The sequence below is a fragment of the Girardinichthys multiradiatus genome, chromosome 22 (genome assembly GCF_021462225.1).
Source record: "Girardinichthys multiradiatus isolate DD_20200921_A chromosome 22, DD_fGirMul_XY1, whole genome shotgun sequence".
NCBI lineage: Eukaryota > Metazoa > Chordata > Actinopteri > Cyprinodontiformes > Goodeidae > Girardinichthys > Girardinichthys multiradiatus.
Genome location: NC_061814.1, coordinates 31,450,581 through 31,472,352, shown reverse-complemented (window position 1 = coordinate 31,472,352; position 21,772 = coordinate 31,450,581). Strand labels below are relative to the sequence as shown.

Here is a 21,772-nt window from a genome sequence, read left to right as displayed (position 1 = left end):
ATTTAAAGCAGATTTTTTGTGTTTTAGAACCTTAATATCTTGGGTGTTTTCTAATTTGTGACTGTGATTGCATTTCCACGTTATTTAATGCTAATTGTTATTACATTATGGGTTTAACATTTTTTGGTGTGGCTTTTGATTGCATGCTTTTTTCTTTGGTTTTAAATTAATACATTTTACAGTATGAAAAGTGATCTTTGAAAAACATGAGGTTGATGAGCAAGCTGACAAAACAGACTGCACCAATCTCTTTTTCCATCCATGTTCTCCTTCTGTACCGGGTTGCCGGGGAGCTGGTGCCTATCTCCAGTGGTGTGCAGGCGAGAAGCGGAGTACTCCCCGGACAGGTCGCCAGTCCATCACAGGGCAACAAAACCATGAACACACCTAAGGGCAATTTAGAGAGAGCAATTAACCTAACAGTCATTTCTTTAGACTGTGGGAGGAAGCTGGAGTACCCGCAGAGAACCCACGCATGTACAGGGAAAACATGTAAACCATACAGAAAGACCCCCACCCCCCAGCCGGGAGTTGAACAAAGGACCTTCTTGCTGCAAGGCAACAGTTCTACCAATTGCATCGCCATACAGCCCTTACATATCTCTTTTTATTCAGAATTAATTTTTTTTAACAACACACACATCAGAGGTATAAGTTTTAAATCAGTTCAGCTTTATAGCAGCACTATAGTGCCTTAAACTACAGTGCATTTCAATAGAATTTTAGCATAACAGACTAACACAAAATAGCATATAATTATGAAGAGGAAGGAAAATGGCAGATAATTTCTCAGTTTTCATAAATAAAAATGTGAAAAGTGGGGCATGTATTTGTATTCAGACACCAACATGAAAAACAACTGTGTACAACTATCTGCTGCAGTTCTTTTGAGCAATGTATCTACCAGTTATTTAAACCTACATATTAACATTTTTGATCTTCTTTGAAAAACAAGCTAATGCTGAGTCAGATTCGATAGATAAAGTCTGTGAGGACCAATTCTCAAGGCTTTCCACAAATTCTAAATAAGATGTAGGTCTGAACTTTGACTAGGCCATTCTAAACACATGGAAATGATTTGATCTAAACAATCTCATTGTAGCTCTGGCTGTACGTTTAGGGTCATTGTCATGCTGCAAGATGTACCTCTGACCCAGTTTCATGTCTTCTCTCGAACAGGTTTTCGTCCAGGGTTATCTTTTTTTTTCATTTACTCTGACAGACCAGTTTCCTAGTCCCTGCTGCATCCCTACAGTATAATGCTGCCACCCATATTTTTTGTGTGTTTAGTGTGATGTGCAGTGTTGGTTTTCTGCAACAAGAACACTTGCATGTGAGCCAAAAGTAATTTTCTTTAGTTTATTTAGGGTATCGGAATAAAGGAGACTGAATACAAATGCATGCTCTACTTTTCACATTTTCATTTGTAAACATATTAAAAACGTCTCCTTTATGATTTTGCACTACCTTGCGTTGGTCGATCACATAAAATCCAAATAGAATAAAATTAACTTTGTTTATCTAACATCATAAATTCCACTCCAGTGAATATTTGTGTGTGAGGGTGTGTAGCTCGAGCGATCTTGTGGCTGCAGGCTAATGAGGCAAATAGAGTAGAGGGTAGTATAGGAGTCAGGAGTTGGAGGAGGACGATACAGTCTGACACTGTCCAGACACAAGGCACCGCTCTTTAAGTGTGCAATGCCTCACGAGACTCCTGGCTGGCTCTGACGCACATCAGGAGAATTGAACTTAATAAATCAAAAAAAGAGTTCACGGGGAGTGGGGTGAAGGTAGCTGCAGGGGATGGAGAGGAAGATTTAGTGAAGTATAACAGGAGCCATGTAAAATGTCCCATTTTCAAACAGAGACAAAATATCACAAGGCTGCAGCGTGCATTTATGATTACCATTGTTGTGTTACAGGACATTTAAAAGCCATCATATGTGCACAAGAATAAAAACAGTATAATGCCTAATGACCACGTGGAAAGGACAAGACAGAAACCTATCATGCTGTCACTACTTTCTTTAACCCGTAAACCAGTTATGAGCTGCGTACAACAATCAAAACGAGGTATATTATCAGTGTCAATCCAAAACTTTATTAAAAAACAAATTAACAAATAAAACAAACTCTGTATTTCTGTCCCTTTGTGTTTTATGTGAGGTAATGCAATAAAACCTTGGTTCCCTTTTCCTTTTGGTCATAGGAAGATCCAGTTAAATATGTAAACAGCAAAAACATGCAGTTGTCAAGCAGAAATGGCCATCATTAAAAGCAGGTCCAAGCTTGACTAAAACCAGATATCAGAAATCTGCAACAAAACCCTGATCTATGAATCTTCTTAAAGACCCACCTTTAGATCGGGTCTTCAGCTAGAAAGTTTGCAGGCTGCTGCTTCTTCAGCTCTCCAGTGTCTAATGAGGTCAATACAATCGTTAGAGAATTTGAACTAAAACCCTCTTTGAAAGCGACGTGTTGATTCTGTAAGGTTGCTGTAATATTGAGCACGTGTTCGATAGCTTGTCTATTAGTTGTTTGTTATGTAGGTTAAAATTTTATTAGAAATCCTTATGATGCAACAATAAAGACCCTATCTCTTAATAGACGATAATATCACATATCCTGGTACTTTCTTTAGGAAGACTTAACAGTATTAAAGAAATGGATACAGCTCAACTCTAGTGACTATTGTCTTATATTCAATTTATGACTCATTTTTTTAATGATAATGCAGACTGAGATGACATGCCAGGGTACAAGCAGATCTGTTTGTATGTTGTGTCTCAGATTGGTTATTGTTTGGAATAACATTATTGTTACTGCTAATGATAAAGCTAAGACCTCATCTGGAAAGCATACATGATTTGTTTTGATTATTGATGATTTTGTATGCTTAGGTCCATGGGTTGTTTATGAAGATGCTCAAAGTAGGACAACTGCCAGTAAAAAATAATACCACTTTTACAGTATCCAATTGTTTAGACTTTTATAGTATTACATTATTTACACGTAAAGGAAGTTTGGGTCATTTATTTACAGTGGGAGTAAAAAGCAGATGTTAGCTAGTTATTTAGTTGAGCCAACCTTCAGTCAGCTGCCCAAAAACAGACATGTAGCTCATAACTTGCTAATGTCAGTTTCATAAGGTTGATAAGTGTTTTTTTTTTTGTGATTGAAAATATTTCCAAACATTTATTCATTTTCTATACCGCTCTTTCCATAGTGGCTCACAGGGGAGCAGTTGCCTATCTCCAGCAGTCTAGGGGCAAGCCAAGGCAGGTCACCAGTCCATCGCAGGGCAACACAGAGACATACAGGACAAACAGCAGTACACACCCTCATTCACACCTAAGTGAGAACCCATGCATGCACAGGGAGAGCATGCAAACTCCATGCAGAAAGACCCCCGGCCGGGAGTTGAACCCAGGACCTTCTTGCTGCAAGGCAACAGTGCTACCAACAATTGAGCAAGCCTAACAGTCATGTTTTTGGCCTGTGCCGGAGAAGCCGGTGAGAACCCACGCATGCACGGGAAGGGCTGCTTCACTTTTTTGCTCTATTTCCAAACAATTGAGCAAAAAAGTGTAGCAGCCCTCGCAGGTGGGGGAGGGGAAGCTATGCATCAAAAATGTAAAAAACAACTAGAAATACCTTGGTGCTGGTAACCTGCTCATCCCTTTTTGAACACAGCCCTTAATTTTGTATTAATAAATATTAATACATTGAATTTATTTGTCCCCAGCCATTTAGAACAGGATAGAGTTTATTGTATTGGACCAATGTGCAACTAGATTCATCCAATGAAATTATGGTTTACAGTATTAGGTCAAAAGCAAGAAATTAACCTACTTTTTTGGCAGAAACATTTATTCCTGTTAGTTTGTGCCAACATCTTTTTCCTCATGCAGTCAGAAAATGAGCTGTGGCTCAAGCTAATGTGACCACAATGACACTACAGCAGAGGAGCAAATGCCAGTATGTTGGGCCAGCAACTGTGGCTGCTAATCAAAGGTGCAGCCAGATCCATCTCACATGCTGTGGTCCTGAGTGGTTAACTCCACTGAACCACATGCGCTCGCTCAATCACAGAAGAGACTCCTGTGGTAGGTGCAGTGATTTGGTCACTGGTTTGAGCTGAGATTTTCCTTTTATTTTCTCAGACCTCAGTAAAATTTTCCTTCCCACTTGGGCAGTGCTGCAGAAGGGAAAGGCGTCATCATGATAAGCAGAAGAAAAATGTTTCTGACTAAAGCAATCATGGAAGAAAATGGTGACATGTTGAAGAAACAAGTAAAAAAAAAACTGTAAAATAGGAAAAACCGTCAAAATCCAAAAAGGTCATTTAAATTTTTGTCACGTTTTCAAATTTTTTAAACCCATGAGCCAAACATTCCAGGAACTTTCGGCCAGAGCCGCTTGGCTTTCTGTGTTTACACAAGCATAAAATTGTCTGTATAATTTGAACTGCGCAAAGTACACAGCAGGGGATAATAGTAATTTCCCTAAAATGTTTATGATAAAAGTTAAACAATGGTGGAAAAAAGTATACACACACTGTCTTCAAGTAAGAGATGCATTGCTTTGTTGTGAATATACATTTAAAAGGATATTTTAAAAGAAAAGTTTAATAAAACTCTAAACTTCGTGAGGAGACAAAATCCCAACAAGCTTAAAATAAGTATAAATACAGACTCTAACATAAGAAGTGTAAAACTTTGCATTTCTATTAAGAAACTGGCCTTTATGTTAGATTTGATTGTTGTTTGCCACTTTTTACCTGAAAGCTTTGAGGTTTGAAGATTCTGACCAACTTAATGGGGTGGGCAATAAATATATAGTAAACATTTAAACAGTTTCTGCTCTGTGTTATATCTGTATGCCACATCAACACTACACAAACAATTTCTCATCAGAACCATCTAATGGGTTTGTGTGGCTGCATGTTTACTTCTGTTGAAGTACTCTGCCCTTTTTTCTCTGGGCACAACAGCTTTTCCCCCCACAGTCTAGAATAATGCACTTAAGGTTAATTAGTGATTTTAAATTGACTTAATGAGTGCAAACAAGCATGATTGGTTGTTTATGTTGTGTGTAACTGGGCTGGGCCTGAGATGGCCTGGCAACCTGTAAAGTACAGTTAGGTATTATTTGAGTTCAGTTAATTTCAATTCATTCCCTCAATTCACTAATAATGTTGTCTTCAACCACTCAGAATAAACTGATCCGATTTATATATATCCATATATTATTAAATCATTCCAGATATATAGACAGATTCAAACCTTATTACATACATACGTTTGATGCTAGTTATAATACCAATTGTTAAAAGGTTTGTCATCTAAGCAAGCCTGTAGCTCATTGCTTAGAGTCACTGCCTTAGCAGCAATTCCTCCTCCTGTACCACGCTTTGTGTCCCAACAAAAGCTATCTTAACCCACTGATAACAGTCTAATTGTTTAAAATTACATAAGCAGAAAACGCATTCCCTATAACAATAAGATAAAGTCTGAGTACATGTTGCAATTTCACAGAAAACAATTTGATTAAAGTAGGATGAAGCAAGGGAATGATGCTTTGCCATTAAATGAGAATAGCTGAAGATGAACTAAGAAATCGGTTGCCAACAAAAACCGGCCAATTTTCAGCTGAAACGGATCTGACTGGGTAATGTCAAGTCGGAAACTTAAAAATCACATTAACAACACTTGTGAGGAAGCAAGGAAGTTGTTAATGAGGGAAGAAAACTTAATCTTGGCTACTATTAGTGTAAATAAGTGGTTTAACATAAAGTCAGAGGAAGCACAAAAGGTGTAAAATGCTATTTGAAGGGAAACTATTCTCCACATGCTGGCTGTTTATTCAGGGTGCTACAGTAGACAGTTCAACTTTGGTGGGTTCTGGACATTTCACTCATTCGCCCTTTTCTACTCCTGCAGTTTAGGTTGCTTCACTCCTAACGTTTTCGAGTACAAAAAGGAACCTTCTGCCACATGACCTCAGTTTGTACTAATAGGTTATTAGCAATAAGCACAATTAGCTAATACAGGATGCTAAAGATGGCTTAAAATGCCAAATCCAAATAATTTTGTCTTCGTCTTTATTATTAGTAAAATGCAAGTTTTACAGCGACTGACCTTCTCTCACAGGGTGTCTCTTTGTCTCTGCTAGTTATATAACTAACTAATAACTGTTCATGCCAGAAAGCCTAGAAAAAAAATATCCAGACTGTTAACTGTAGTTCTTAAAAAGAAATTGTAGTCAGCTACGTCAGAAAAATAATATCAGGAGGAACCTATGTATTATAATTCTCCTGACTATACTATACAAAATCTGCCATGAAGCTCATCAGCTTTGCTGTAACTCAGCAGAAGGCAGCAAAATACAATATTTTTAAATATAATAAAATCTAATTTTCCCTTTCAAAGAGGGGTTTTTGTGTCTGCTTATAAATGGGGAAATTTAATCATAAAGAGATTCACATTATGCAAGAACTATGGCAGTAAAATGCCTAAACTGTGAAGAGAATTTCAGAAAAGCGAGAAAATGATGAAAATGTTGGCAGAACACCTTGTGTCAAAGCATAAAAGTAAACATAACATTGTACACTGATTGGCAATGCCTTTAACCCTTATGCCATACAATAAGGTGTTTCTTCACAAATTAATGATGAATCCAGTATGATCAAGGGAAATTAAAACAAGCTGGACTGATAAGGTTCTAAAAACTGTTTTTATGTAGCCACACTTGTTGCAATTTTCTTTCCGAACAGTAGGGATCCCTACAGAGAAAATCCACACCAGGAATGGCAGCAAAAGAAGAGAAAACATCACTAACGCAAGTATTAAAAACTAATTGTGCTCTAGATTTCATCCAAAGGCCACATGTAATCACAGATGCTAATCGATGCACTCGAAGTGTTTGTGAATCCGAACAGGTTGGGTAGTTTCAGAGCCCTATGAAAAACTGAACAGAATAAAATAGGTACAGAAAAGGGTGACTGTATAGATTGTGAGTTCGATTTGTATTCAGAAGACGGACTTTCCAAATTCAAACTTAAAAAATCAAAAAGAACAGCAAACAGAGTCTGAATTCGAACTTGGAAAGTCAAAGGTAATGAACCACCCTAAGCCTAATATCCAGTATGGCGGCCACAGGTACAAAAATTCATCGATAAATGTTTGCACTTCTTATTAAACGAGAGGAAAACATAGTACCATCTACTTGCTTTTACTTTCAGTGTTTTAATGCATAAAACAAACAACAAAAAGCTTGTACTACCAAAGGTAACTTGGCACCAATTGCAACAACATGTAAATCATACTGCTCTCCCCACTTGCAACTACAACATGCTCAACTTCGTTGTGATGTTAAACACAGTTAACACAATGAACCAGGAAAATAGAAAATTCAACACTCCAGTTGGAGAAAATGCAACAAAAAGTACACTTCAGTGTGAATTTGACCTAGAACTCAGAGTAACATATAGGCAGGAATCATTTAGTCGTGCATGCTTGTAAGTGCCTGCAGCCCACTGGCAGATGTTTCTATGGCTGACTCAGACTTGGGCTTCCTGAATAAAGGTCTGAGTTCATGCAGTGAGCTTTTGTTGCGTAACACTTATCTTGACACCACACCCTGGGACTGGGAAGGGAAGGCCAAACCAGCAACAGTCTGTCTGGGTCTCTGCCTGTTTACATCCAAGGTTCTCAATGAACCTGCGCTTTGTTAGACCAAAATACATAAAAAAGCAGGGATGACATTATATATATTGCTAGCAACAGTTTGCAAAGTTAATATTAACTTTAATTTTTACTAAGGAAATCAATTTGGTATAGTCTCATTTTATATGGAGAAGTTAATTGGCTGTAAAGAAGCTGTGATCGAAAATTCCCTCAAACTTACAATAAAATTGTCCCTTAGTAACTTTAAAAACTCTTCTTCTGACACTTTGTGGGATGAGAAATCAGTGTTTTTTCAGCTTGTCTAATTCTAAAATGGTCATAATCCCAACAAAGCATTGAAGAAGTTCTGTGTTTTCACAAATAGCATAAAAATGTCTTTAATCTTAAATTGTACTTTAAAAAATTAACCAGTTCAGATTTGATCAGGTTTCCCTGTTTTAATGTATTTATAAGTCTGATGTTTATTGAGAAGGACCTAAACACAAACAGGATGAAGGTAAGTGCATACTGAAATTATGTTTTAATGACAATTAAACTTTGGAACACAGACACGAGGGAAACCAGGATGGAGACATTCCAACAGAAGGATCCATCGAAAAGTGAATAAAAACTGGATGCTAAAATCCTGACAGTAACTGGCGTGGAGTCCAGGTCAGTTCAGACAAACAGAATGCATGGCAGCCATGTTGGAAACAAGACCATGCAGCTGAGGGAAACAGACTAAAGACACAAGGGGAAAGTGGTACTACTCAAACTGTAAATAAATACTAAGAGAACAGAGCAAAATATCAAAAACACATGAATAACACGAAACCCAGGATCCAGAACTCTGATAAAACCAAACTAAAAGTCTATATAATTATTAAATTATAGTTTAATATAACTCCTACCCAGTCCAGCAGTTCATGCAGCTATACATTAACCTTGCCATAATATTGCCATTAACATGACTGAGACAAAAGGGAATATTGCAGCTAAACATTAATGCTTAAAAATTGGTATTGGAGTCCATTTGCAAAGTTTGGTAGGTGATATTAGTTTAGATGCCATGCATTTAAACTCTTCTTGTCAATAATACACTTGGCCACTTGGATGGACTTTCACTTTCCTTCATGTCCACAACCAATATAGATTCTGGTGACCACGATCCTAATGCTCAGGAGAAGACGTCGGCATATTGATGATGAAAAAGAAATGGAACAGTAAAAATAATATTGCATTATCATGGTTCTTAATTGTGTGTAGTCTTATGTGCTGGATAAACTATTTTCAAAAAAACAAATACCCACTTTAAATGTTTCTGGGTATTTGTAAAGGTATTTTGGATATGTCTACATGTAATAATATCAGTTTAGTTATTCAGCTAAGTAGAGCTACTGAGCTCTCAAGCATAAATACGGCATTCATGCCAATGTTAATACAGTATTAAATTTAGAGGTATCTGCAAACGAATCTTAAATGGCTGGTATCAGCATCAAAGACAAACAATCTTCATCAGGACATCCCAAGTTTATTTATTTACTTTATTTAATTCAGGTTGGATTGTGGCGCTTCAACCCTGACATCAGTTGGGAAGTTCTTTTTCCAAGAAATGTAATTGACAGCAGTGGGATGTTACAGTAACTGCAAGGTTTGAAAAGGGTGTGGTCCACTTTAGGAAACTCTAAAACAAGATTCGTTTAAGTTTATTTTCATAGATTTATTGTAAATGTATGAATATAAGCAACATAAATGTACATATAAATCTTTTGTCCCTCCTAACCCTTACTTTTGCTTCCCAACTGTAACTTGCACTATTTGTAGCTCGGGCATTAACGCCTTAAATGTACACAAAAGGAAAACCTGAGACTGTTTCTGACCATGTTTTTAAAAAGCCTCTGTTGCTTTTTTTTTTTTATGAATTTTGCAGAACCCATCATATTGGACCCCCAACTGTTCCTCACATGTTATCACCTCAGTGCAGTGAGACCGTGCTGTTACAGGATCATGCTGTATCATGTGGGCTGGGTTTAGTTACATGTGGCACATAATCTGCTACGGAGCACACGCATTATCATCGCAGCGTGTCTGCAGTGTTGATGTGTTGAATTGGGTGTAGTTTTTAGTGTTAATTAGAAGAATAGCACGTGAGCATCTACAAATGTTATTTTGTGTGACAAATATCTTCTTGTTTAAGTGTTGCCTACTAATTTTGGAAAATTTTAATGAAAAATTGATTAGCTGGTGTGGTCTTATAACCCTGAAAGCTGCAAAACAAAAAAATTTTATATTTTTCTATTGAAAAGACACATTTTAGTTGTAAATAAATAGGCTACTAAAGTCATGACAAACATAAAAAAAGCGGGTATAGGAAATGGATGGATGGATGAATAGTTTGTAATGGTTTGAGCAGTCGTTCCACCATGAGGCCTTGGTGAAATGAATTTTGTCGGCTGTAAAAGCTGCAAGGGTCATTTCAGGTCTCTATGTGAGGCAGACCATGTGCAGCACAGAGGTCTGTGAAGCTCCAGAATGTGTGCACTTACAACACTTGACAAGGCTACAATTCAGAAGGTGGCACTGAAAACCGAACAGACAGAGAAGAACACAAGAATGACCACAAGCTGCAAAGAAACTTTAAAGATCCTTTAGAATGAGTAATTGGTAATTTAGAAATGACTCTGTTCTGAATTATCAACACACTCTCACCACCTGAAGGACTGGAGTGGGAAATTGTAGGTGAGAGATGCTCTGAGGAATGGGCTGGTGACAGGAAAGAGCTTCTTTTCAGTTGGACTGCTCTTGACCTTCAATCAGACACAAATTCAGAGGTTTTTCAACCAGTGAAGGCACCATAGCTAAGTGCTAACAAGTTGTGCATTAAGTAAGGCTAACCAAGGCTAATCACTAATATAAGATGTTAATAACAGTTTAAAATGTCTCTTCCGAATATTATATATCTTATATTATATTAAAAAAAAAATCAACATTAGACATCGTTCATAAATCTTTAATTGGTGCATCTCTATTGCAGACCAATGAGTCAATTGTTGAGATTCAGTTTGAATGGGTGCATCAAGACCTCAGTGCTAAAAGACAATTGTATATTTTTAACATTCTGCTAGAACTAGTGAGGCCCGAGCAGGAAGCCTGCAAGGGCCTATTGTGATCATAGGATTTCTTATTATTAGGCCTGAGCAGCAAAGCGCTGCGAAGGCCTATTGTAATTCGAATGTTTCTTATTATTCATCCGGGAAATGAATTGGCTTTTGGAGGGCTTAACATATTCAAAAAATCACCAAATTTTACAGAAAGTTGTCCCCCAATGGAAATGTTCGTATTCTAATGGATTTGAAAATGGGTGTAGCCACTGGTAAGTCCTAGAGACTTGAAATTTGGTACATAGCTAGACCCCCCCAAATCATGAAAAAAAGTCTCTTGGGGGTATGCCCTAAAACCAACAGGAAGTCGGCCATTTTGGGTCAAAGGGTCATTTTGGGACGTTTTTCACTTATCATACATGTCGAACTTAAACAAACTCCTCTTAGGGATTTTGAGTTACCGGCTTCATATTTGGTCAAAATGCAGTTAAGGCATGGGGGGATTAAAAGTTATCAAAACTTTTTGAGCATGTTGAAGGGGCAAGGACTGGCCTCAAAGTTAGCCTTCCCGCCACAAATTTCAAACAGCTATAACTTTCACATAAATAGGCTGAATTACACCAAACCTGGTATTATTGATCCGTCTCAGGTCACCAACAATCCTATCTGGTCAAATGATGACATCATCAAAGCCATGCCCCCTGAGAACAGGAAGTCACTTTTTTCACTTGGAAAGGTGTCTTTCTGACCCTCTTGAAAGTGTGTCAGAAGACAGATAACTAGTGGGTCTAACTTCTTTTGAAGCACAGTGACTTTTCATAAAAGGGCCTGGCCATGGCAGCGCGGCGAAGTCAGACGTCACACCATGGCCATACGTTTGGCTCTAATTTCCACATATATCATCTGATCTGCACCAAAATCAATATGATTGATCCTTGTCCAGTCCCCAAAAGAAATCTGATGACATATTTGGTGGGCGTGGCCTAATTTCTCCACAGCGCCCCCTACAAATCTTTAAAAAATCAGCCCCAAGCCATGTTTTGACCGAGGATTCTGAAATTTGGTACACATATGTAACTTCACAAAACCTACAAAAAAGTTGCCATTTTGACCCCATTTTTGCCGTTTCTAGCCCACGTATCTGAGCGAATTCCTCCCACAGCTTTTGACTTACAGACTTTGAAATCAATGAGTATAGTCTTAAGGCACTGGGGATTAAAAGTTATCAAAAGCTTTTTGCTACATCAAAGTATGTGGGCGTGCCTAAGTCCCAAATCTGACTTCTTGCCATGAAATATAAAATTATTATAGTTTCTACAAGGAACGTCACAGAGACATGCAACCTTCTGGGATTTATCCATATGATGACTGGAACAATATTCAATGGTCAACTGCTGACATCATTGAAGCCCCGCCCACTGAGAACAGGAAGTGTAATGTTTCACTTAGTGTGGGCCATATTTGATCTCCTTCACCTAATCAACATGAAGCTGTCTCCAATGACAGATAACACGATGGTCTAACCTGGTCTCCAGCACTGACAGATTTGGCTGGAGGATGTGGCCGTGGCGGCGTGGCGAAGTCTGATGTCACCCCATGGCCATACGTTTGCCTCTAAATTACACATGCATGGTCTGATTTACTCCAAACTGAATATGGTTGATCTTTGTCAGCCACTAAACAATTCTATTAGATTACCTATGAATTTGGCTCAACGGTGCCCCCTACGACACTTCAAGGGCTCTACCTCCCTCAAGCCCCATCGAATCTACTTGAAGTTTAGTGTACATCATCATAGATCAATGCTGGACATGTTGACACAGTCAATTGATGACATAACTTTAGCCCCGCCCACAAACAAACAACTGACTGCAGCTTCCATTAGGAAGATCTGATTTACTCCAAACTGATTATGGTTGATCTTTGTCATGCCCCAAACAGCTCTACTGGATTACATTGGAATTTGGATCAACAGCGCCCCCTAGCACACTTAAAGTACTCTATCTCCTTTTTCCCATCCTGCGGTCGCTACACTGGCCGAGCCGCGCTGAGCTGCGAGGGCCACCCAATGCTACTTGCAGCTTTAATCAAAAATTAAAATCACTTTTAAATTATTAAAAAAGCATTTATTTTGCTGCGTGAGACTACCTTCATCTGCTTTCTTTTCCATGACACAACAATCTGACACTTGCAAACAAAGGATTATTCACAGCACAGTTAAAAACAAGTTCCAGTCTTCCTACATCACTAATCCCTTTTCCCATGCTGAAGTATTTAGCAGTGTGAAAGCACCGAACAGAGATGAACAGCTTTCAGGAGTCCTATCACTCAATATCTAGGGCAGAAAAAGAGTGGCAATCTTTAGAGTTCAAGATGGTCTTCTTTTGCAACATATAGATGAAAAATGCACATGAGAGGAAAAGGGGAAAAGACCATTTCTTCTGCAGTGCACTCCTTCTGGCGGCAGGTCAAGGGCGAGCTGCCAAGGCACTACTTTTCACTTTCCTGACATGAGGCTGAGGCAGGAAAAAGGAGGGGTAGGGGAGATGATGGGGGACTGCTTTTGGGTGCGTGCGTCAGCAGGTCCACCTGGGACTCCCTTGCCAGGAGGTGGGAAGAGCATGTGTTTCTTATCTTATCGACGCGAGGGCTGGAGCGCAGCGTCCAAAGCTGACATTCAGTGAGCAGCAGAGAGCAACCGCTTAAAATTACAGCCACTTACTTCATTCACTCACACACTGAGACTGTGCAGGTGAACATGTGTGCGTGCATGTTTGAGGGATCATCATTCACCCAAGGCTCTCCACATTCCAAAGCCAAGCCATTACACGAGTCAGTGGGAATGTGTTAAATTAGAAAAACGCTGTTTCACTGTGGACTTTAGCTCCGGTCCTGTCATTTTTGTGGACATGGAGATTCTTCTGCCCAAACATGCAAGCTCACACGTCACACTCGAGACAGAGAGATTTCAATAGAATTTCTATTTGCATTATTTCCATTTGCACAGCTAAGGTAATAAAGGTAAAAAATGCTGACTGAAATGTAGATAACACATGTCTTAAACCACAGCCTAATAGCAGAGATGCAGAGAGAAATTGGTTGCTGTCTAAAATCAGATGATCTTCAGCTTGATCGGCCATGACTGGCGAAGTCTGGCTGGAAAAGTCCAATCTTTTTCCGATCAGGGAACGCACCATATCTAGGCACTACCACTCATCAGTATGGCTGTTTTTTACAGTGTAAAGAAGTCGTTAGCTACGTTTAGTATCAGTGTTTAAAAATGAAGTAAGAGGAAGCACAGAGATGTAAGAAGCCATCTAAAAGGTAACAACACCTCGAGACATGTCTATGGTTTGTTTATGCTCAGGAGAGATACAAATTTAAAGTGGCTAACAGGAAGGATAAACAGAGTACTACAAATATGCTGTGATTTATTCTTTTAAGTTATGGATATCTGTTATGGAGCATGTTGGATCTGGAAATCTTAGCGGCCGTTTTTGTAATATTAATGGCATTAATTTCAGTGTGACGTTGCCTCTGCTACTAAATTAAATATTTAATAACCGCTCTGAGCAAAAAGGATAGAAAAACATATCTTGAATACTAATAAAAAACAGTGTCTGTGAAAAGTCTGTTAACGTTTCGTGCTTTTGTGACCAATGTGTTTGATTATTCCAAAACCTTTTCCACCATTCAAGTGACATATATCCTTTACACTTCAAATAAAAAAACAAACAAATTAACAAGAGGACAAAATGATAAAAAGCTGTAATAACCTTGTCACTTAATTGTGCATGCTGTTAAACTAATACCTGAAATAAAGTTCGGCTATCCTTGTAGCGTTTTCCACATTTCCCATATTTGCATCCTTTAGCTAGGGCTATAATATGCAGAGAGGTTTCAAAGAATCAGAAGGATCTTGTTGCACATAAGGTATTAGTCAGAATTACAAAAAACTAAGTTCGAGAGTTACAAAGAGGGTCCAGATGTTCACCAGTGAAACACGGTGGTGGCAGCATCATGCCCTGGCTTTTTTTTCAGATGGATTGGTTTTGTCAAGGTAGAGAAGGTTATAAATAGTTCAAAAATACCAATAAGTATGCACCAAAACGTTCAGATGTCAGCTAAAAAGCTGAGAATGAAAAGGGGTTTTATTTTTCAGCATCACAGCGAGTCCAAGTATACAAATAAATCAACATAAGAACGGCTCAATAGGAGGAAATTTAAAGATTTGGTAACACTATACCAAACCCAACAGCAAATCTGAGGGTCACATAATCTGACAGACCTGAAGAACATTTGTAATGCAGAGTGGGCAAATATGACCAATTCAAGAGGTGTGATGCTAACAGACTCATATCAAAGATGAATGACTGCTGTAATTGAATCAAAAAGTGAACAAATTGTTTTTTAGTTTCAGGGTGCCATTACTTTTGTTACAAGGTTGTTGCACCATTTTTATTTTTTGTTTTTTCCTAACAGATTTGCCATTTTTAAGATCTATTGTACAGGATATTATATATAATCAGTGGAGACATTTCAGAAATTATTTATCATAAGCTTGCATTTTGACAGGGGTCTGTATAGACAGGGGCTCACCTTTACTGACAGTGAAAAAAGACGGAGTAAAAATAAAAAAGAAGCTGAAGCTGCTCGATCAATGATATAAGTTGATGTCAAACAAACTCAAATCAGCATATTTTATAAAACAGGATTTCTATGCAGTACTGCAGCAACTCCATCCAGTACCACATGAGTAATCAGGGGTCATGTTCCCTACTCCACATCTGGTATGATGCTGAACTGAAGTGAGGCCTGTGGGGACCCAATAATGAGAACCACAGATCAGTGCTCCTTCTGCAGAGCCATTTTCTTTTATGAGCCTTGTCACAAGGACAAGTTGCTCAGGAATCTCTGTGCAAAGGGCCTTTTTCCCATCCTCTCAGATACCAACCCATGACGAGCCGACAAAGGGGTCAATGGACGCCTTGAGGAGGAATGTCATCTGTTTCGCTGCTCAGGCTGTGCGCCCCGTGCCCTAGCCCTGATCCAGTTCCACTCTGATCATGATATATAGAAAGGCTTCACACTGCAGACACAAGCTAATTTTCCTTTGGCTTGAATTTCCTGAATACAGTTCAAATCAACACTCAAATCAAATGGTAATGAGGAACTATTTGGCCTGCTTTCCTGCAGTCAAATCTCACATTTATATACATATTTTGTCACTTGTGTTGGGAGAACTTCTCAGTGTGTCAGAGATGACAGGAAATGTCTAGCGTGAGCACTTCCTGCCTGACAATGCCGCCTTCTTCTCTGAGTTAAGCAATTTGTCGACAACCAACTGCACTTAAAAATACTGACAGATTGCTTTAGGACTTACCCTGAGTGACCTACCCACACATGCACATACAAAAAGCTGCATATTGTCCTGTTGAGAGGCTTGTAGCAACAATAAGTCAAAATTGACTCATTGCAATTTTGAAGTGAACACAGTTAGTATTTACTTTCTGGTTCTTCACCTTGGACATTATTTGAGGGACATTTCAGCAGCTGTACTATTTCATAAATAACACAGAAAGGAGGATAAACTGACAAAATACCCTTATTTTTCCTCATACAAAGCCCTTTACCAAAAAGACAAAAAAGGAAAGCAGACATGGAGTAGAAAAAAAGCGTGTCAAATTAATCCAGCATTAAACCCAGATTAACTTGGAGCTGTAAAACATTTTCAAAAAGCCGTATCTGAAGTCCGACAAAAACAACTAAAACAGATGTGGAACTAGATGGCCAATGATGAACTTCCGCACACTTTCTTTTATGAATGGCTCATTCATTAAAAAGGTGCACCATACACGCAATTCCTTCTCATCCCACAAAAGTTATTGCTCCTATCATCTAAGCTGCTGTTCTGCAGATTCAATAAGCTTGGGGGCTTGAACAAGCGTCAAAAAGCATTCTTGTCCTTTTTTGGTAAATGTGAGAGCAGGATACTTACAAACTCAATACCTCAATAATACTGTTCATGAATGCAGTTCACTACAGTGTGTTTTCCTCTGCATCAACAGGAAACCCATGTACCAAACTACACTGTAAAAAGGAATTTGGAGGGTATTAAATATAAGCCATTAAAATTATTCACATTTTGATCAATGTTTAATAATGTTAAAGTTTAACAATAATAGTGATTTTATTTTGGTGACAAATATTCCCTAAACATTTTAATTTGAAGTTAACTGAAAATGTTGCTTCACGAAGCTATTATTCAGCAATGCTTAGAGAGAATGTACGCTTAGTAAATTGATGAGCACTTGTGGAGTATTTTTTATTATTTTGTTGCAACAATTTCAGTTTGCATCCAGCTTTTACTAGTTTAGCAACAGTGCTAATAAAAAATTCAAACTAGGTCGCAAGCTAGCTAATGTTCAAGTGAAATTTGTTAGCAAGCCAAGTTTCGCAAAAGTTAAGAACTGCCATATGACTTGTGGTTGAGAAAGTTTCACCAAAATAAATCCAAATAAGAAATATTATTAAATTACATTTACTCAAAGAAAACAGATGGAAATTGTTACGCCAGTTTTATTGGTTCAATTTAGAGATGCACATATCCAGGTTTTCCTGGCCGATGCCGATTTCCAGTTTTCTTTGAGGTCTGAACAGCCGATTACAATTTTGATTGATTCCAAATGGACAATAACGCAGAAAAGAAAACCAAATATGCAGCAGGTTCTTTGAAAGAGGTAGGAGTTTTGAATTTAACACATAATAAGCAAATTACAAGATTATCTTTATCTATCCATCAAAGCATATGTTCTTAACATTTATAATTCTTTTTATTAAACTCAAAAAAGTGCACCAAAGAACGACTTTTTCAGTGTACTAACTTGTTAGTATACAGTTGCCAGTGAATGAGATGTCCCCAAAACACAGTAAGTAAGAAGCACCTAAACGCAGTTAATCTCTAAGCAGAAGAGCAAAAGAGTAGTGAAGTCTAAATTATTAATACCCCTGGCAAATTTTGATTAAAAGTATTTTAATTCAACCAAGATTTTTATTGGTTTTGATAAAAAAAAAATGGTACAGGCATCTCTTTCAAAAGTATTAAAAAAGCATAAAGTATAAATCTTAAATGGCAAGAGGCATGTCAAAATCATTTACACCCTAGACAATCAAACCCTTCTTATAACTGCGGATCGGCTTTTTGCATGTTTCCACTAGTATTTTGATGATTTTTCTTGGAGAGAAAAGAGAAGAGCAACCCTCATACTAAGCTCCCTCCACAGATTCTCTATCAGATTCAAGTCAGGACTCTGGCTGGGCCGCTGAAATGCCTTAGCATTACTTCCAGTCAGAATGTTGGTAAAATTCAAAGAATACTTATGTTAAACCTAAACATGCCAGAGGTATATACGCACAGTATCATATGGTACCATAGTACAGTATGGTAGTTCGGAGAGGGGGGTGATTGGAGGACCATTTCGGTCTAATTTAGAGTGTGCATACTTTGTAATACACTGTAGTAATATAGACATATAAACAAACTGCAAAGTGCGCAAATGAAGGCTGGCCGATAAGAACATCTGAGTAGCAATATAACAGATTAACCTCAAAGGAGGTTTAATGTTATTCAGAGAAATTAAGTGCCAATAGTAAGATTTCTTTTCACATACCTGCACCAAATTGTTATGTATATTTATTTTTATTTATAAGCAATTTTGAAAATTATATTTTTAAATAAAAAACAAAAAAGAATTTGGTAATAGATGTGAAAATAAATAAAACACTTTTTAAACAATTTCTAAAGATACTGGCCCCATAGTGCTTCTAGCACCTAAAACAAAAACAAACAAAAACATAAAACAGGTTTTAATTAAGTTGTATAAAAGGTATCTTTTAGATAAATAACATTCCTTAAACTTATAGTGTGACAAAAATTGTGGTAGCCTATATGTTTTGTTTTGTTATGATTATATTGTCTTTATCATCACTTTAATATTCAGCTTAAACTCCTAATTATCTAAGGGTACGTTTAAAGTTTAATTTTTGCCCAAATTACTATAAATGTTTTTTATAAGCACTCTGCCCGGCTCATGTTGCAGACCTGGCTTCGCTTTCTTCTTGCTACTACTGAACTACTGACTGACCCCCACCATGATACACCAACTTTCAGGGTCGAGATCAGAACCGTCAGCATGATCTAAACACTGTTTTAAATCTTGAAAATATTAGCTGAAATCTCCCCCTGCCTGTTCCCACCCGTCTAGATCAGCTTTCGGATTGTGATTCATAAAGTTGAAGAAAAACACCTTCTGCCTGCAGGACCAAACATCGCAGCTGAGCCCAGTGTGCTGCTCATCTACTGCGAGTCACTGCGGCTTATTTTCTTCACATGTGAACATTTGGTTTTCTTTCACGCCTCGTTAGGTGTTTGTCAGTCAGTAATACCTACTTGCACCCAGGAAACAGTCCGTTAACCTTCTGAAACAGCTTGTTGAAGACGGACCATCTTCCATGTCGGATTGTGAGCGCAGAAGGAGGGAGAAGAGCCTCGGAGAAAAGTGCGCCTCTGCAGCTGCAACTTTGTGCGTCTTCTGGAGCACCAAACAAAAAAAAAGAAAAAAGAAAACTCAAAACAAACAAAACAAAGCAAAACTATCCCAGGACGCGATGAGGTGATGATGACCTGAATGCTTGAAGCTGTGCACAGTTAAAGGAGGGGGGAAGAAGAGCAGAGTGCTGCCGCTCCCCTCCCTCCTCCTGCAGCAGCAGCAGCAGCAGCGCTATGACCCAGCACCGCTGGCCGAGCTCAGCTACGATCAGTCCGCCTCAGCGGCGTGGTGGCTCCGCGGTGGATGTGCAGCGGCAGACTGAGCAGCGCGCAGCCGTCAACACAGAGCCACAGAGGGAAGGGAGTGAACGTGGAGAGAGAGGGGGGACGCATCATTTATCCACATAAATCCGTTGTAATTTTCAAAATAAAAGCTTAAATAAAGACTTCCAACACCAGATGAGACATGTCGACATTGGTCATCTTAAATGGTCTTAATTATTTTAATCTATTTACCTACTTAAATATGACTGAAAAGTACAAGGCACGCAAAAAGAAAATGATTATCACCTAGACAGACGGCTCGTTGAAAAGCCAATCGGTCTTGTTTCCGTTTTTTTTGTGCGTCGGCCAAACTCAGTTTGACGTTACTGAGTCGCTGTTCCTGTTCCTGAATTGGTTAAAACGGGGCAGAGTCAGACATAAACCGGCCGCTCTCTGGGAGACGCACTACTGTTTCCTCATCTGCGACGACAGCAGAGCAGGGGCAGGGCAATTGGGCACTCAGTTAATTAGAATGGCATCAAGTAGATCATTTATGCCATCGATTCAATTCAAAAAGTGAAACTAACGATACATTTCAAGAGTTTATTTAAATGACTATGGCTTAAGACATATAAAAACGGGATTGTTTAATAGAGAAATGTTATGTTATGTCCATGAAATGGCCTACCCAATCCTGTCAAAAACTGCTGACCTGACAGTTGTCCAGCATCCAGTCACAGGCACCCTCTACAAGAAGGGGAAGCCAGAAGAAATTCACTGGTAATAAAAGCTGTCTGTTGACTATACCAGTGCCATATCTTAGTATATTAATAGCAAGTTAAATGAAAGGAAAAAGTGTGGTCAAAAATAGTTTTCAAGTTTAGTTTAACAAGTTTGTGAAGCAAAGCCCATTAAGGAAGTTGATGGCGATTCATAAGGAGTTAACTGTGGCTGGAGTCAGTTAGAAGTGAAAATTCCTTGACTGTTGCTCAGTGGTCCAATGTCCTGTTTACAAATTAAAGTTAATTTGGCATTTTATTTGGAAATCAAAGTCCAAAGGAGTAGAAATGCAAGATCCTGTCAGGGTTGTGGGTTCAGTGTGTGTGTTTTGTTCTTGTCTGCACTTTTGTTCAGTTTTCAGATGGTGCTGGAGTTTCTCAGGTGTGCTGGGTGACAGGTGCGACTGATCTGCTGTTTGCAGTGGAGGAATATTTAAGCAGGAGGCTGCCAGCACTTCGATGCCAGAGTGTTTGCCTGCTGTGGTAACAGCTCAGCCACCTCTAAGCTATGCTTTGTTCTTTGCTTCTAAGCTGATATTGTTTATGTTCCTTCGCAGGCAGAAACCTGAGCTTACTGATCATTCTTTGTTGAACTTTGGCTTCAGATCCAGATGTTTTCTGGACAATCAAGATTACCTATGTTTGGTGGATTTCGTTTGGATTTTGTTTCCAAGTATTAAGCTGGCAGCTTACTGTTCTCCTCCGTCTCCTGAACCAAGGCAGAAGCGTAACCTGTCCACCCTCCCAAACAAGTACCAGGACAATGGATTAACTCCTGAATTCACCAGAACCCACTCTCCAGCTCACGTAAATCATCTGGCTTTCTCCGCTACGCTCAGCTGGGCCCCGACTCCCTCTACCCCTGGCGACCTGACCACACTCACTTAGTAAGCTGTTTAACTGTCAATCATAATTACTACTTGTTTATTCCGCAACATTATAGTTTTTGTATTCACCAGTTCTCTTCCCCTTCTTTCCATACAGTTGGCGATTCTACTGTTCACATTCCTGTGTCACTACTTGTAAATAAAACACCTTTTACTGATTCAGTTGTCCTTCTGAGTGTTCTTCTGTATGCGGGTCAGATCTCTCAAGCAAAATGACAGATCCAGTGTAACGTTTCCATAGTAGGTATTAAAATGGGGAACTATGTCATTTACTGGTGTCACTCCACTGTGTTTTATGAATTGCAAATTCAGCTCATCCATCTTCCAGGAAATTTTGGAGCACTTCAGGCTTCCTTCTGTTGACAAGCTTTAGGGAGCTGCTGATTTTAATTTCCAGCAGAACGTGGTACCTGCCCACACTACCAATACCCACTTTGCTGTGATTGATTGGCCAACAACAGTGTTTAACTGTAAGCCATATTAACAAATTAACCAAAATAAATACTTGGAACATATCACATAT

At 38.6% G+C, this 21,772-nt stretch overlaps 1 protein-coding gene across 6 annotated transcripts in view; it reads right to left on the bottom strand.

Annotated features, from left to right (window-relative positions):
• Positions 1-21,772, bottom strand: part of pde10a (phosphodiesterase 10A) — a 104,223-nt gene that overhangs the window by 50,834 nt on the left and 31,617 nt on the right. For 2 of the 6 annotated variants that reach the window (XM_047351397.1, XM_047351398.1), the window contains exon 1: positions 19,221-19,680. The exons of the other annotated variants lie outside the window; for them this stretch is intronic. In XM_047351397.1, coding sequence (XP_047207353.1) covers positions 19,221-19,284 — 64 coding nt within the window. In that variant the 5' untranslated portion in view covers positions 19,285-19,680. Of the gene's footprint in view, positions 1-19,220; positions 19,681-21,772 lie in introns of those variants that run through there. 6 annotated transcript variants of the gene reach the window in all.